The sequence below is a fragment of the Megalops cyprinoides genome, chromosome 3, assembly GCF_013368585.1.
Source record: "Megalops cyprinoides isolate fMegCyp1 chromosome 3, fMegCyp1.pri, whole genome shotgun sequence".
In the NCBI taxonomy this organism is placed as follows: Eukaryota; Metazoa; Chordata; class Actinopteri; order Elopiformes; family Megalopidae; genus Megalops; species Megalops cyprinoides.
Window position 1 is genome coordinate 36,598,814 of NC_050585.1, and position 13,543 is coordinate 36,612,356.

Below are 13,543 nucleotides of genomic sequence, written 5' to 3' on the forward strand. Positions count from 1 at the left end.
TTCTTAATCTTGGGTCTTTTGTGAGAGTTCTTTGCCAGAAACCTTTTTAGTTGTTTCTGTACTGTAAACTCTACATTATTATACAGAGTTTCAGCTGGTCCTAAAAAAAAGCAGACATACACCTACACCTAAACATATAGGGCAGCACTGTAAGGGGCTCCTGGGTGTCCATGTTGCAAGTGCTATAGCTCAAAACAGAGCAGCAAATGTGTGGTTAACACAGACTTATGCAACCATCAACAGGAACAAACACGGGAGTCCGCTCAGCACAAAATTAATTACAGAATTAAAGATAATAAGCACATTTAAACTATTGGCAACTTACACTTGTTGCCTGGTTAAAAAGATGGCACAGAAAATCCAAACAGCGGACATTCCTTCAAAAGGAAGAGGGGCCCATGCTTCAGTGTATGTACAACTGTTGTAAGAGTTGGGCCTTGGCCAGCAATGGCTTCTCAGTAGGAGGTAGACTAGCGGAGAGTTTGTGGCTTGAGCTAGAGGGAAAGTGCAGTTTTGAAAACACAATAAAGCAGCTGCACATTGCATTGGAGTTGAGACCCCAGAGGCGTGTTTTTTGTTGTTTTTTGTTACTGTAGATTTTCTAGACTTGCTTGATTGGTGGAAAGTTTGATGATTTGTGTAAGATTATCCTATCCAAGCTGGTGTCCTGAGTGTACCTTGGGGTAGAATTGATCGATGTTCTAGGCTCACAGCCTAGAGTCTACAGTCTATCACAGATGAGGAAGGACAATTTGAATTATTTTTCAAATTTTGTTTGATGCTTGATTATTACTTTTAATTAGCAGAGCTGTTCTTGTAATTCGATTTCTCTGGTTGTTGGCATCTCATGGCAAGAATTTCAGATTCCGTTACATCTGGCCTAGTGACATCTGGCTTTTAAACAGTTAGGGCAATGCGTTGAAATTTTGAATACAATTAGCCTGGCACCACTGAAGATCCAAGTAGAGGTTTACAATACTGCAAAACCATGTTCAAGCTACTGTTTGAGTAGAATGATTTCCCTAGTAGCTTCAGACTTTGGGGTTGAAACAGGAAGCACATCATAAGGTGAAGAAGGCAACTGTTTTTTTGTTTGCATTTTCTTGTAAGTTTTTCTGCATTGGACTGATTTATCAGTTTTATCAACATCAAAACGTTTCATTGAGAAAATGTCAATATTTTACAGATTTGTCAGTATTTATACAAAATGTATTGCTTAGTCTTCTCTTGTGAAGAAATGAGGCAGAAATCCCTCACAGCTATGAAAACACTCCGTACAGTCAACATAAAAATAAGGGATAAGAATATCCCTTGAATACTGAACTACTCCAACAATGTACATTCTTCTGAGCTCTTCCAACCTTGCCCTGCTAGGATGATAATTCAAAGCAAAGTCTTTGTCCTGTTCTCCTGTCCTTAAGCTCGCTGGTTGTTGGCGGGAAGGACTATTTACATATCGATGGCACGGATCAGCTTGCTGCCATGAGGCAAAGATGGAGCAGTTTCCCGCCTCCTCCAGTTTTCTCTGCACGAGGCACAGATGTGCTTGCTACGCTCCAGTCGACTCCGTTTGTTTTACGTTTTGATATGCTGTCTTTGTTGTTGCTGCTGCCATCAGCTGTAACAAAGCTGGGAGCCAAGCAAATGCAGCTACAAGTCATTTAGTTCCACTCATCAGTTCACCAGAGTGAGCCTGATCAGGAATACGTTGCCCCACTAATGGCTTTTTTCATGAGCTCACTCTGGCCTTTGAAGTTATTGTTGAAAGCCAGACAAATAGGACGACTTTTAATTCTCAATTGAAATGGTTCAAATTCTTAAGTCTTAAAAAATGAATCCAGTTTTTCAAAAGAGATCAGTGGAAATTTATTATTTGCATTAAATATATATACAACTATTTCAACAACTGTGTCATTATCCAGCTGATGGCTATCTTGAACAAACTTCGAACTGGACGCTTTCCCGCTGTCTGACGCAACATAAGGTCACATTTCTTTTGAAAATAGACACCCCTAAAAATAACCACAATTGTGCCATATATGTTGTACCCCCTTTTTTGTGAGCACAGGATAATAAAGAAGTGGTAGTGCTGCTCAGCCGATGCCTCCTCAGAAATTGACAGAAACATCTGGTGGATGTATTAATGTACTAAAAATCAGGCAGACTGGGCAGGGAAATGAAGAAGGTGTTATTCTCTGCTTTCCCAGATCTCACAAATTGAGCAGTATCCACACTGAGGCCAGATAAACCCACAGAGATTACAGGTGATGACAAATGAAACACAAAGTCTCCAGGTTGTTATCCTCCTTCCCGCTCCTCAAAGTGGTCCAAGTCAAACAGTGTGACACCCTGAACAACTCTGCCACTTATGACCAAAGGAGAAGTGTTTTGACTCTTTAAAATTCCGCAAACGGTGAGCCATGAGAATCTGCTGATCTTGTTTGCAGCGTGTTTGCATCCTGGGTTTGACACTGGAGGACGATGATACAGCTGACCGTCTGGTAACACCGCAGTCAGAGGGAAGGTTATCTTGGCTGAGGATACAGGGAAACAATACTCCTTGACAACTGGAGAGTATTTTTCTTTTTTAAATTTCGTAAGGGATATTTCTTATCTATGCCTCCCCTGTTGGGAAGTGTTGGCAGGTCAGCATTTTGTGAGATGAATGGTAAGCCTTTCTCACTTCTTTCTCTGATTCTACTCAGAGAGGCAAGTTGTTTCTCTCCAGTCTCCTCTGAACTTTTCTCAAATGGACTTGCTGCAATTTTACAAGAACTGTGAAGTCCACATATAAACATCAATTGAAACCATACAGCTTTGCGAACACTGAACTTGCTTATCTTTTCTTTTCCAACGTAGTGAGCATTGTCTCTTTTTTATAAATAATTATCAAAACACAAAAGTTCGCCAGTCACACACATCACAAATGTCAACAGTCTCAAAACCACAAACACACTGAATAACAACGCTAAAAACAAACATTACATACATACTGTTGCATACATACAAATATACATATATGTAAATATAATAATGAAATGTTAAACCTCTTGAAACATGAGGCAGTGGCATTTTCTTGTCAGAAAAAACAAAAGTCTGTATAAAAATATATAAAAACAAAATGAAAAAGTGTCCTCTTCTACATGACTTTGACATCAATCTTAATTCCCCTTTTCAAATGTGCAAATGTTACAATTTTCTCAATGTCTTAAACACTCGTAGACATTTGTCCAAGGGATCCAAAAAAGGAAGCTGAGGGCAGTCATGTTGGCCTGCCTAAACAGAATACTGAGGACTTTCAGAGCTTTGTCAGCTAAAACTAAAGAAAACCAGACCCTCAGCTCTCTGGCCAGCCAGAACATAAAATGTTCACCTGCACATATTAATACTGAGGAGTATGACACTGCTGGATGGATAGCGAGAGATGCCCCATGGTTATCAGGGGCCTTTGTCGTGCTGAGAAAGGAGTGACGCCAGGGCTCTTCTTTGTCATACTACGCTACAAGGATTTGGGACCGTTCACACTGGTATCAAATCCTCATCTCAGCCTCCTCGCTGTTCTCCAGAGAGTGCTCTGTCGTGCTGATCATGGACGCAGAGGGGCCCTGCGTGACACCAAACGGGGACACAGCCGGCGAACGGGCCGCCAGCGGGGAGAGCGAGGGGGAGAAGCTGGGCGACATGGCCGCCGAAGAGATGGAGCCCTCGTGGCTGATGGGCGACCGCCTGAGGGACGAGAGATGTGGGAACGTCCGTCCAATCGCAGGTTTTGGGGGGACAGATTTGGCCCCCGGGTGAGCCACGGAGGTGATTAGCGGAGGCGGATCGATCCTGGGCTTAGGGTCCAGCTTCGCCTTGGGCTGGAAGGGCCGACGGGGGTTGGGAGGGGCACTCTCATCCTTCAACCGCGCAATCTCAGTGAAGACATTAGCCAGGGGCTGGAACTGGGGGCACCAGTTGAGAAGGTAGTCCCAGTTGTAGCTGCCTCGCAGCTCCTCATCACTGGCCACAATGGCAGTGAGAGAGCCATCCACAGAGGGTTTACCATCTTCGGGGAAAGCGTAATCTTTAGGATGGGAGATATTTAGCCCTCTTCCCACACCCAGGTAGCCCCCGCCCTCATCCCGGTAGACAGGCAGCTGACTAGACAACAGATTCCCACTGAGGCTGCCTAACTTCTTGCCTTTGAACCACTGGCTCGAATCCATGGCGCCGGGCTCACAGGAGATGTCCGACAGCTGGTCTGCATCCTGCTGGATCCCAGAGTCGGGTCCACGGGCCGAGATGTGCTCCTGCATGGAGGAGGAGATGCTGGAGACGCGAGGGTACTCGTTGATCATCCGGATCTCGTCGTCCTCAGCTGCCTCTGCTGAACCCCTCCCGCTGGAGTGGGAGGGGTCCAGGGATCCCCCTCGAGTGTAGGGGCCTCCACCCGTTCCACCTTGATCACCAGCATACCCCGGCAGAGTTTGATGGTAAATCCGCTCGCCTCCAGGTGTCTTAGACTCATCCAGCTTCTGCAGGGCGGTGCCTGAGGACGCTGCTCTGCTGCCGGCCACCTGCTCTTTCTTCCGCCGTCTGGACTTCACCACGAACAGAGCCACGGCGATTATGATCAAGATGACGATGACCCCCAGCGAAACGGCGATGACGCTGATCAACAGGATGTTGAGGTCCGGCGCCAGGCCGAAGGAGGTGTGGGTCACATCGATGGTCAGCTGAGCGGTGGCCACACGAGAAGTGTCCAGGGGGCTGTGCGCCGTCACGTCCAGGGTCATTTGTCGAGTCTCTCTCTTGGAGCGGCCCGCCCCGCTGTGCCGACTCGAGCTGTCCATCTTGAGGAAGATCACCCCTGTGGTCCTGTTCACGTCAAAGTAGGGGGAGCTGCTGGCAAAGGAGTACAGGACGATTCCGTCCACGCCGCCGTCTTCGTCGCTGGCCTGTACCTGACCTATGCTTTGCCCTTTCTTTGCTCCCTCTGGCACCTCAAAGGTGAACTCAGAGGAGGTGAAGAGCGGGTCGTACTCATCCTCTCCGGTCACGTAAACCTGCACTATGACTGTGGCTGAGTAGTTGCCTGCATCCATCGCCAAAGCCACGAAGCTAAAGGAGTTGACCTTCTCAAAGTCAAAGGATAAACGTGACCGCACTTCCCCTGAGGTCTGGTTTACTACAAAGGACTCCTTGCCCTCACCAGATCTATCCACCATATAATACCGCAGCTGACCGTAAATGCCTGAGTCATGGTCTATGGCATGCAGCACAGTAACCGGGGCGTTTGGAGGCTGGTTTTCACGAATGCTGGCCGTCAGAGTCTCAAGGGGGAAGTAGGGCCTGTTGTCGTTGATGTCCTTCACTTCTACGGTGACGGGCGCCAGGGCAAAGTGGCCGTGGCCATCGGAGGCCTGGACGATGACCACGTGCGACGACTGCCTCTCGCGGTCCAGAGGTCGCTGCAACCGGAGTGCTCCGGTCCACAGGTCCATGGAGAAGAGCTCCATCTCGTCCCCCGAGCTGATGGAGTACTGTACCTCAGCGTTGGGCGCAGAGTCCGGATCGGTGGCAGACAGTCGCAGGATCTCCGTTCCCGCGGCCGCCCCCTCGCTCAGCACCACGGTGTACTCGGCTCGGCTGAACGCCGGCGGGTTGTCGTTGGCGTCGGTTACGGTGATCACGGCCGGCACGCTGGAGCTGCGCTGGGGCACGCCGCGGTCGGACACGACGATGGTGAGGTTGTAGCGGGGCGTGCTCTCAAAGTCCAGCCGGTCCGCCAGGATGAGGGTGCCCACCGTCTGGAAGCCACGCCCCTCGAGGAAGCGCACGCTGCTCTCGATCTGGAAGGCGTTCCCCGCGTTGCCGCTGGCGATGGCGAAGTCGAAGCCGCAGTTCTCCCGCGACAAGTCACCGTCCACAGCCTCCAGGGTCAAGATGGTGGCCCCGGGAAGGCCATCCTCCGACACGGTAGCCCTGTACTCGGACTGGTGGAAGATCGGAGCGTTGTCGTTGATGTCAGACAGCTGCACTTGGACAGTGGTGATAGAGGACAGAGCCGGGGTGCCACCATCCCGGGCCTCGATCACAACGCTGACCGAAGGTCTCTCAGGGTCAAACTCTGTCCTCTGGTTGATGAATAAGGTGCCTGCCAAAAAACATCCATCATGTTTTAAACACTGTCAGAGAAGCCTGCTTTTTTATCCCGATGGTATGTTATTGCGCAATTATCCATTATAAATCAACCACTGCTGTTAAAAACAGATCATAAAATGTGGTTCTGCAAACTTAAAAGATCACGTTTAGCTCCTAGGCTTATATCGGATGTGTGCTTGGGATTTGTAGCATGGGGTATGAGTTATATCAACAGTCTGTGTCAACAGTATATCAAAGAGTTTAATTCCGCACCATTGTTGGGATTGATGTAAAAGCCGTCTCTGGATGATGACATCACTCTGTAAGTCACTTTCCCATTCTCTCCTGAGTCCCGATCTGTGGCAGTCACTGTGATAACAGGACTTCCTGGTGGAGAATGCTCAGACAATGTAACCTGGGAAACCAAAACAAAGCATTATGAAGCACTCCTCCTGCAGAGTGGTACTCACATTCACATCTACAGAGTGGTATTCCTGTTGTGTCAAATAAACTGGGTGCTACACATTGAGACACATTCAGTACACTTTCTATCAAATTAACCTTCAAGTTTATTCTCCATGAGACAGATTTAGTATGCACCTCCAAGCCTTTGAACAGATGAGAACAGCTAATAAACGTGAAATTACACAACATGCACAAAGGCAGCACCAAGGGGTCAATTCTCCAATGTTTACCACTGGATAAAGAGGTCCACTTACTCCTCTAAAAACAACAGTCTAATGCTATTCTTAAATCTGTATAGTTATAAGTAAAAATGAAATGAAAAATGAATTCTGAGGGATACCTGGTAGAGATCCTGGGTGAAAATTGGTGCATTGTCATTCACATCCTCTACCAGCACAGTCAAGTTGGCTTCACTCTGGTGCTTGGAATCGGACGCACGGACAGTGAGAGTGTACCAGGTCCTCTCCTCAAAGTCCAGCGGGGCAGTCAGGGACACACCTCCCCCGTAGCGGTGAATCCCAAACTTTCCCATGGCATGGCTATCCAGGTATAGGGAGTAGGACAGGGCGGGGCCTGAGTCTACATCGTTCCCTGTCACTTGGGTGATTTCAGTGCCAATGAGGGTGTCTGAAGAGGAAGGGAATGCCACAACATTTTCTCACAAAGGATAAAGGGCAGGCAAAACTATGCTGGTGTATAATCACTGTCACATGTCAATAGAAACCTGATTTGCACAAACATGAGTCTTTGTTTTCAGTATCATGACCGATCACATTGAGAGTAGTTTCACTAAAAGAAATGAGAAGTGAAGGGTTCTCGGAACTCATAAAAAACACAGAATTTTAGTAACTGCACACAGACCAGAAAGGCCTTTAAAGTTAACATTCACAGGTTAGGTAACTTACTCTCAGCCACGCGGACTTCCCGTGGCAAGGGGATTGTGGGACTGTTATCGTTGAGGTCCACAATGATCACTGTGAGAGTAGCCGAGCCAGCCAATTTGGGATTGCCCCGGTCGGTTGCTGTGACAACGAGCCTGACACAACATAACAAAGCCTCTGAGTTCTGAGGTCAACCATTTTGTCCTCACATTCTTTAATTTCCTGGTAACTCTGTTCTCCCTCTTTTATTCTGTCGTCGAAGTGATTTTTTTATTATACAGTAAGATGTAGGAGCAAGTTAATAATGTAAATCTAAAACATCAGGTGAAAAAAAATCATTTGGAAATGATAGCCACACAGTGTGATAGAGATCTATAGAACACTGCTGAAACATGAGTAGGCGGAAAATCAATATTTTATAGCACAGAGGAATAAAGGATTCTGCAGAGAAGGAAGGGAAAATGGTGTGCACTCACTTGGTTTGTGTCCATATCTCCCTGTCCATGATGGCAGCTGTGGTGATGCTGCCAGTGAGGGGGTCAATCTTGAAGAGGCCGCTTCTGGTGGACGACTTGATGGAGTAGGTGACCTGACCATTCTGACCCTGGTCGAGATCATCGGCCATAACCTGGGGAAGAGAAGGGAAGGGACACGTTTGAAAATGAAAGCACATGTGAAATATACCGCAGCTGTTCAAATGGTGGTGTTCGCGTGGTTATGGTGGACTATAATGGGCTTGGAAGTCTAGTTTTGGGGAAAAAAAAAACTTAGAATCACTGAATAGTTGTGGCTTTGTGGCACTGCTAAATCCATGTCTTCAAATGACACAGGAAAACATGGAAGCAAAACACTTAGTGCTGCAAAAAACTACCAGATTTCCTCTTTTACAAGCTGCAAGTAGGCGTATTTTCAGCTGCCAACATTGCTAAAGGAGGGGCGAGTCACTGTACCTGAATGATAGGGATGTCATAGCCTTGTGCCTCCCGCATATAGACCACATAATTCTGCAGTTGGAATCTCGGGAGATTGTCATTGATGTCCTGAAGAATCAAGTTGACAGCCATGTAGGAGCTGGAGGATGCAGTTTCTGCTTTTACCACAAGGCGGAGTCTGGGGGTGTCCTCAAAGTCCAGGCCAGACGAGCTCTGTACCCAGATCTCACCTGAGATAGGATATGACACACACACACACAGAAGTTATAATAGCGCTGAAGATTTTTTTATTTGTCTTGCTAAGATACGATAAATCTTCTGCAGTACTGGCTAGTTAAGGTAACCCTTTCCACTCTGGTTCACCTGTGCTGGAGCTGATGCTGAAGGACTGGTATCTGTTGCCGCTGAATATGCTGTAGCTGATGCCTCTGCGAGAGCCGTCTGGATACTGCGCCTGTGCCTGTACTACAGCTGTCCCTGGGGAGGATGGCAAGAAACATGCAGTTTTATACATTGCAGTCAGGGGAGCTGCCTCTGTCCATCTGGCTGTGTTCCACACACTGAGGCCAAAGCGAATACACAGTCTAACGTTGACATGAAATGTAATATAAGATGGCTGTAGTGGTAGAGGTATGGAATAAAACAGAATTAAATGTGGATTTTTGTGTTTATCCAGGTCACTCCTCCGTGCAGCGTTACATTAATGGTTCAAAATGCACTCTGTTGAAGTGGACAAGCGACATATCTGTGAACTTGTGACAGACCTTTGGCTGCGTTCTCCTGGAGGCTCACGTCCCTTGTGTTTCGAGAGAAGCGGATGCCTTTGTAATCCTGCTCCCGAATGTAGATGACCACCACCCCCAGGGAGGATTGGGCAGGGCTGCCCTGGTCCATGGCCTCTACAATCAGGGTCCGCTGGCTCTGGGTCAGTGACTGCAGGCTCTCCGTCACCTGGATCTCTCCAGTCAGGGAGTTGATGGTGAAGCCACGCACGGGGCTGGCAAAGCGGTAGAAGACCGACCCGTTGGCCCCAAAGTCCTTATCCTCGGCCTTCATGGTGGCCACCACCTGGTGGGTGGAGACGCTGCCGCTGGAGACGTTGATGACCATCGGGTCCTGGATGAAGAAGGGCGCATTGTCGTTCACGTCCAGGACGTTGACGGTCACCTGGGCGGTGGAGTTGCGGGGGCTGGCGGGGGACGAGTCCACCGCGCACACGTGGAAGCTGTAGGAGGCGCGTTTCTCCCGGTCGAGCGGCGCTGCTACCGTGATCCGCCCCGTTTCCTGTTCCACGGCGAACATGCCCGCAGACTCACTGGTCAGGAAGTACAGCATCTTCCCGTTCAGGCCCTCGTCCTCGTCCGTGGCCGTCACCTCCAGCACCAGTGTCCCAACGGCGGCGTCCTCCGAGACGTCTATGGTGTAGCTGTTCCTCTCGAACCTCGGGCTGTTGTCGTTGACGTCCAACACGGACACCTCCACAGTAGCAGTGCTGCTGAGGGGGGGTGCCCCCTGGTCCTGGGCCACCACCGTAAGCGTGTAGCTGTGCCTGCTCTCTCTGTCCAGAGGCCTGGAGGTGGACAGCACCCCTGAGCTGCTGTCCAGATGGAAGTCACCAGCAACATCGCCAGCTGTTGGAGTAAAAGGACACATGGATCCAGAGAGAGAAGTCAAGAAAGGTTATAATAACACATTATATAATCATCACACAAACACAGCCAGAGTATTATCATAATACTGTATTAATAATATCACATAACACCAGAGCTAAGCATAGGCTGTGACCTGGGATACTGTATGCCTCTGGAACCAGCTCTATCCCTGGGAAACACAGAAGGCTAAATGGGATACAGCATGTCTGTTCAGGGAATGCAGTACACTGGTAGAGTATGGTGTGGTGGAAACAGCTCCATGAGGTTTGTACCTGAAATCTTGTACTGTACTTTCCCACTGTCCCCAGAATCTTGGTCAGTGGCCCTCAGGGTGAAAAGCTCCACAGACTCCAGGTTCTCAGGAACCTCCAGGGAGTGGAAAAGCCTCCCAAAGGTTGGGGTGTTGTCATTCTCATCCAGAACTTCGATCCTCACCGTGGCCTTGGAGAAGTTTGGCGGGAGGCCACCATCTTTGGCATAGACTGTTAAAAAATGTAGAAAGGTACGATAACTACAGAGAGGAATCATCATCTTCAGCAGAACTCAAAAACAAACAGTTAAAACTGAAGAACTGGCTGGCATTAGAGAGAGAACCGCAGCCAAATCCATGCTATCCATCAGCACAGCATGAACAGAATGAGGCTGTAAACCTTTCAGGCTTGGCAGTTTTGGGCAGGGCCTAAAGTGTTGCTTCTATTTCTGTTGGTGATAGAATGTTAACCAGACCCTGGGAAGTTACCTGTCAACATGTAGCGGTCCTGGACCTCCCTGTCCAGAGCTTTGGTGGTCGAAATAACACCTGTCACTGGATTAATGATGAACCCATCCTCCGCAATGCCTCCATAGGTCACTTGGCCATTAGCCCCTAAAAACAAAGACCATATTTACACATCTAACTTACATCAGAATAGCTCTGCTTGTACTTAAATCTGTATTTTTTGAAACCCTTTGAACAACTGTCACCATGTAGGTATGTAGGTAAGTAAAATATTTGTAGCGTATTCTTCATTGAAAGCTCTGCTCTGGCTCTTGTCTCTCTCTCTCCTTCTCTCTCTCTCACTCTCTCCCTCTGGTGCCTGAATGCCCGATCGCGTGCTAAGCAAGAATAGTTTGGCTCCATCACCTGTTTACTTCACTAATTGTTCCTGGAGAGAAAGTTTATAATCTTTCTGTTTTACGGGCTCCTGACTCAACCACAGAAAATGCAATCCCCCCAGCCCCCCCCCCCCCCCCCCCCAGTTCTACATCAGTAACAATTAAAAACCACTGCTGTTTGTCCATGACGTGCTTGTGAGGTATGTGGTGTGTGCAGCCTTCTTTTGACCAAATTTGAAACAACCACAGCTTACCAACAACGAGGAAGGATGAATATGTGGCATGCTTTTGTTTGATGGTGTTTAAGAGACCAATTGTTTTGTTTTGTGCTTAGCAGTACAGCAAACACAAACTTCTCAAAGGCACCATGTAACATTCTGTTTTTTCTAAGTAAAATGCCACAGATAAGAGTTGGTGCAATAGCCGGTGAATAAATTAAGGGATGCATGCATATAAAGTCCAGGGAAGACTGAAGAAATGTGGTGTGAGTACTGAAAGACGGGACACAAGGTGTTCACATGTATGTCAGAATGATCTGAATGGCTGAATGGCTGAATAAGCTGTGCATGACAGACAGCTATTTAAGCAGGTACCTGTCGGGTGTGTACCGTGTGAGTAGGATCTGAAAAGAGAGGGTCAAGCAACACAGCCCCAAACACAAAGCAGAACCTATGGTGCACCTTGGTCCCGATCAGATGCAGACACGGTCAACACGACTGTCCCAGGGCTCTGGTTCTCCATGATCTGGGCCTCGAACTCGCTCTTCTCAAACCATGGGGCCTCGTCGTTGACGTCGATCACCTGAACAGACAACAGCTGAGTGGTGGAATGTTGGGGCGTCCCGTGATCTTCTGCGACGATGGTCAGGTTGTAGACCCCCTGCTCCTCGCGGTCTAGGGCCTTGAGGATGGACAGGGAACCTGGGTTTGAGGAAAAGGAGGGAGAGAGAGGAATGGGTGCTCAGTGTCAGGCCTTTCATCTGTAAGTATGGTACGTTTCATCTTATTGTTGGAATGAGCATGTTTTATGGCATGCCTATGTAACATTTTTATTAAAGCGTACATGAACTAGTTGCCACAGCACTGTTTAAGGGGCTGACGTATGTTCATATTTTGTCAGTTGTGTCCCGTATGTACCATCTTTCATACAACTTTATTAGATCCACTTTGTACTTGCTCTTTGTAAGTTGCTCTGGATGACAGCATCTGCTAAATGACATAATGTAATGTGAAGAGCTATAGAGCCAGAGGGACTAATTTAACTGTTGCCATCATCAGGACAGTCGTTCTTGCCTTTTTTTATAATGATGAGACACTCAGGGCAGCCTATATCCTTCTATGGCTCCTTATTTCAGTATTAATGACTTTGTGATGGTCCTCGGTTAGCAATATTACAAACAAATACAGACTTGCTACAGATTGATCCTCAGCTCGCACGTCATGACATTAACTGTCATAACTAAACAACTTAGCACGCTCCCACTGGAGCAAAAAGTGGGGCGCGTGGTGTGCTAGAATGGGGAATAGGGTAGTGCGCTTCCCCACACACAGCCAGCCTGTAAAACACAACTATTTGCTCCCCACTTTACGGGATTTTCCACTGTGAGAGAGAGAGGCAGTAAACACCAGTTCAACCGCGCAGCGCTGCCATGCCGTGAATGAGACAACCCCCCACAAACTTTTCATTAAGGTGCATCTAGGGCTCGTACCGAACACATTCCCGTTTTCTAAATTCAGTCACGACAATCAAACAGAGAGTTTTGGGTTCCTGTTCTGAGTCCCTTTGACATCTTTTTGTCCTTTTTTTCTTTTTTTTGTGTCCTTACTTTTTTACGTTTTATGATAACACACCTCTTTGCCCTCAGTATGGAAAGAATTAGCCAGTGAGTTTTGACTCTGAAATCCTACTGCAAGCTGGGCCATAGATAACATCTGGACGGAGGGGGGGGAACTAGAGCAGCTATGGGTTTGCATGTTTCCAATACTATGTTCCTACATTGCTGTCAGCACTCCAACAAAGCAGGTTTAGCTCGAGTTGGTGCACCTTTGAGGTAGATACAACAGCGGGATATTTTTCTCAGCTGACAGGTGACATGTGTTGTGCTTTCAACAGCTCAGTGCTCACTGATCTGTCAATAATTTATTGATATCTTACAACTTTCAGAGCGACTGAGGAGGTGAAGCTCACTTGCACAGAAGCTGTGGTGATATATTTGTTGTCCGTATTAATCTGAGGTAATTGCCACCTGTTCCCACAACAAATACAGAGACTATTCCCATGGTGCTTTGACAACATTATTCCATTATCTTTCATAAAATACAATGCTGGACTTCAATTAAACTTCTGCTGCAGCATTAAAAAGAATGCAACTTAATGGAATGTCAGTGAGCAT

At 47.6% G+C, this 13,543-nt stretch overlaps 1 protein-coding gene across 1 annotated transcript in view; it reads right to left on the reverse strand.

Annotated features, from left to right (window-relative positions):
* Positions 1-3,137: 3,137 nt before the first annotated feature.
* The window catches only part of LOC118774513 (protocadherin-16-like), a 94,094-nt gene continuing 83,688 nt past the window's right edge, over positions 3,138-13,543 (reverse strand). Inside the window, exons 11-21 of the mRNA XM_036523858.1 lie at positions 11,832-12,071; positions 10,796-10,921; positions 10,329-10,538; positions 9,169-10,035; positions 8,768-8,881; positions 8,423-8,634; positions 7,949-8,100; positions 7,497-7,627; positions 6,932-7,218; positions 6,400-6,541; positions 3,138-6,139 (exon numbers count right to left, since the gene is read on the reverse strand). Of these exons, the coding sequence (XP_036379751.1) occupies positions 3,531-6,139; positions 6,400-6,541; positions 6,932-7,218; positions 7,497-7,627; positions 7,949-8,100; positions 8,423-8,634; positions 8,768-8,881; positions 9,169-10,035; positions 10,329-10,538; positions 10,796-10,921; positions 11,832-12,071 (5,090 nt within the window). The 3' untranslated portion in view covers positions 3,138-3,530. The remainder of the gene's footprint in view (positions 6,140-6,399; positions 6,542-6,931; positions 7,219-7,496; positions 7,628-7,948; positions 8,101-8,422; positions 8,635-8,767; positions 8,882-9,168; positions 10,036-10,328; positions 10,539-10,795; positions 10,922-11,831; positions 12,072-13,543) is intronic.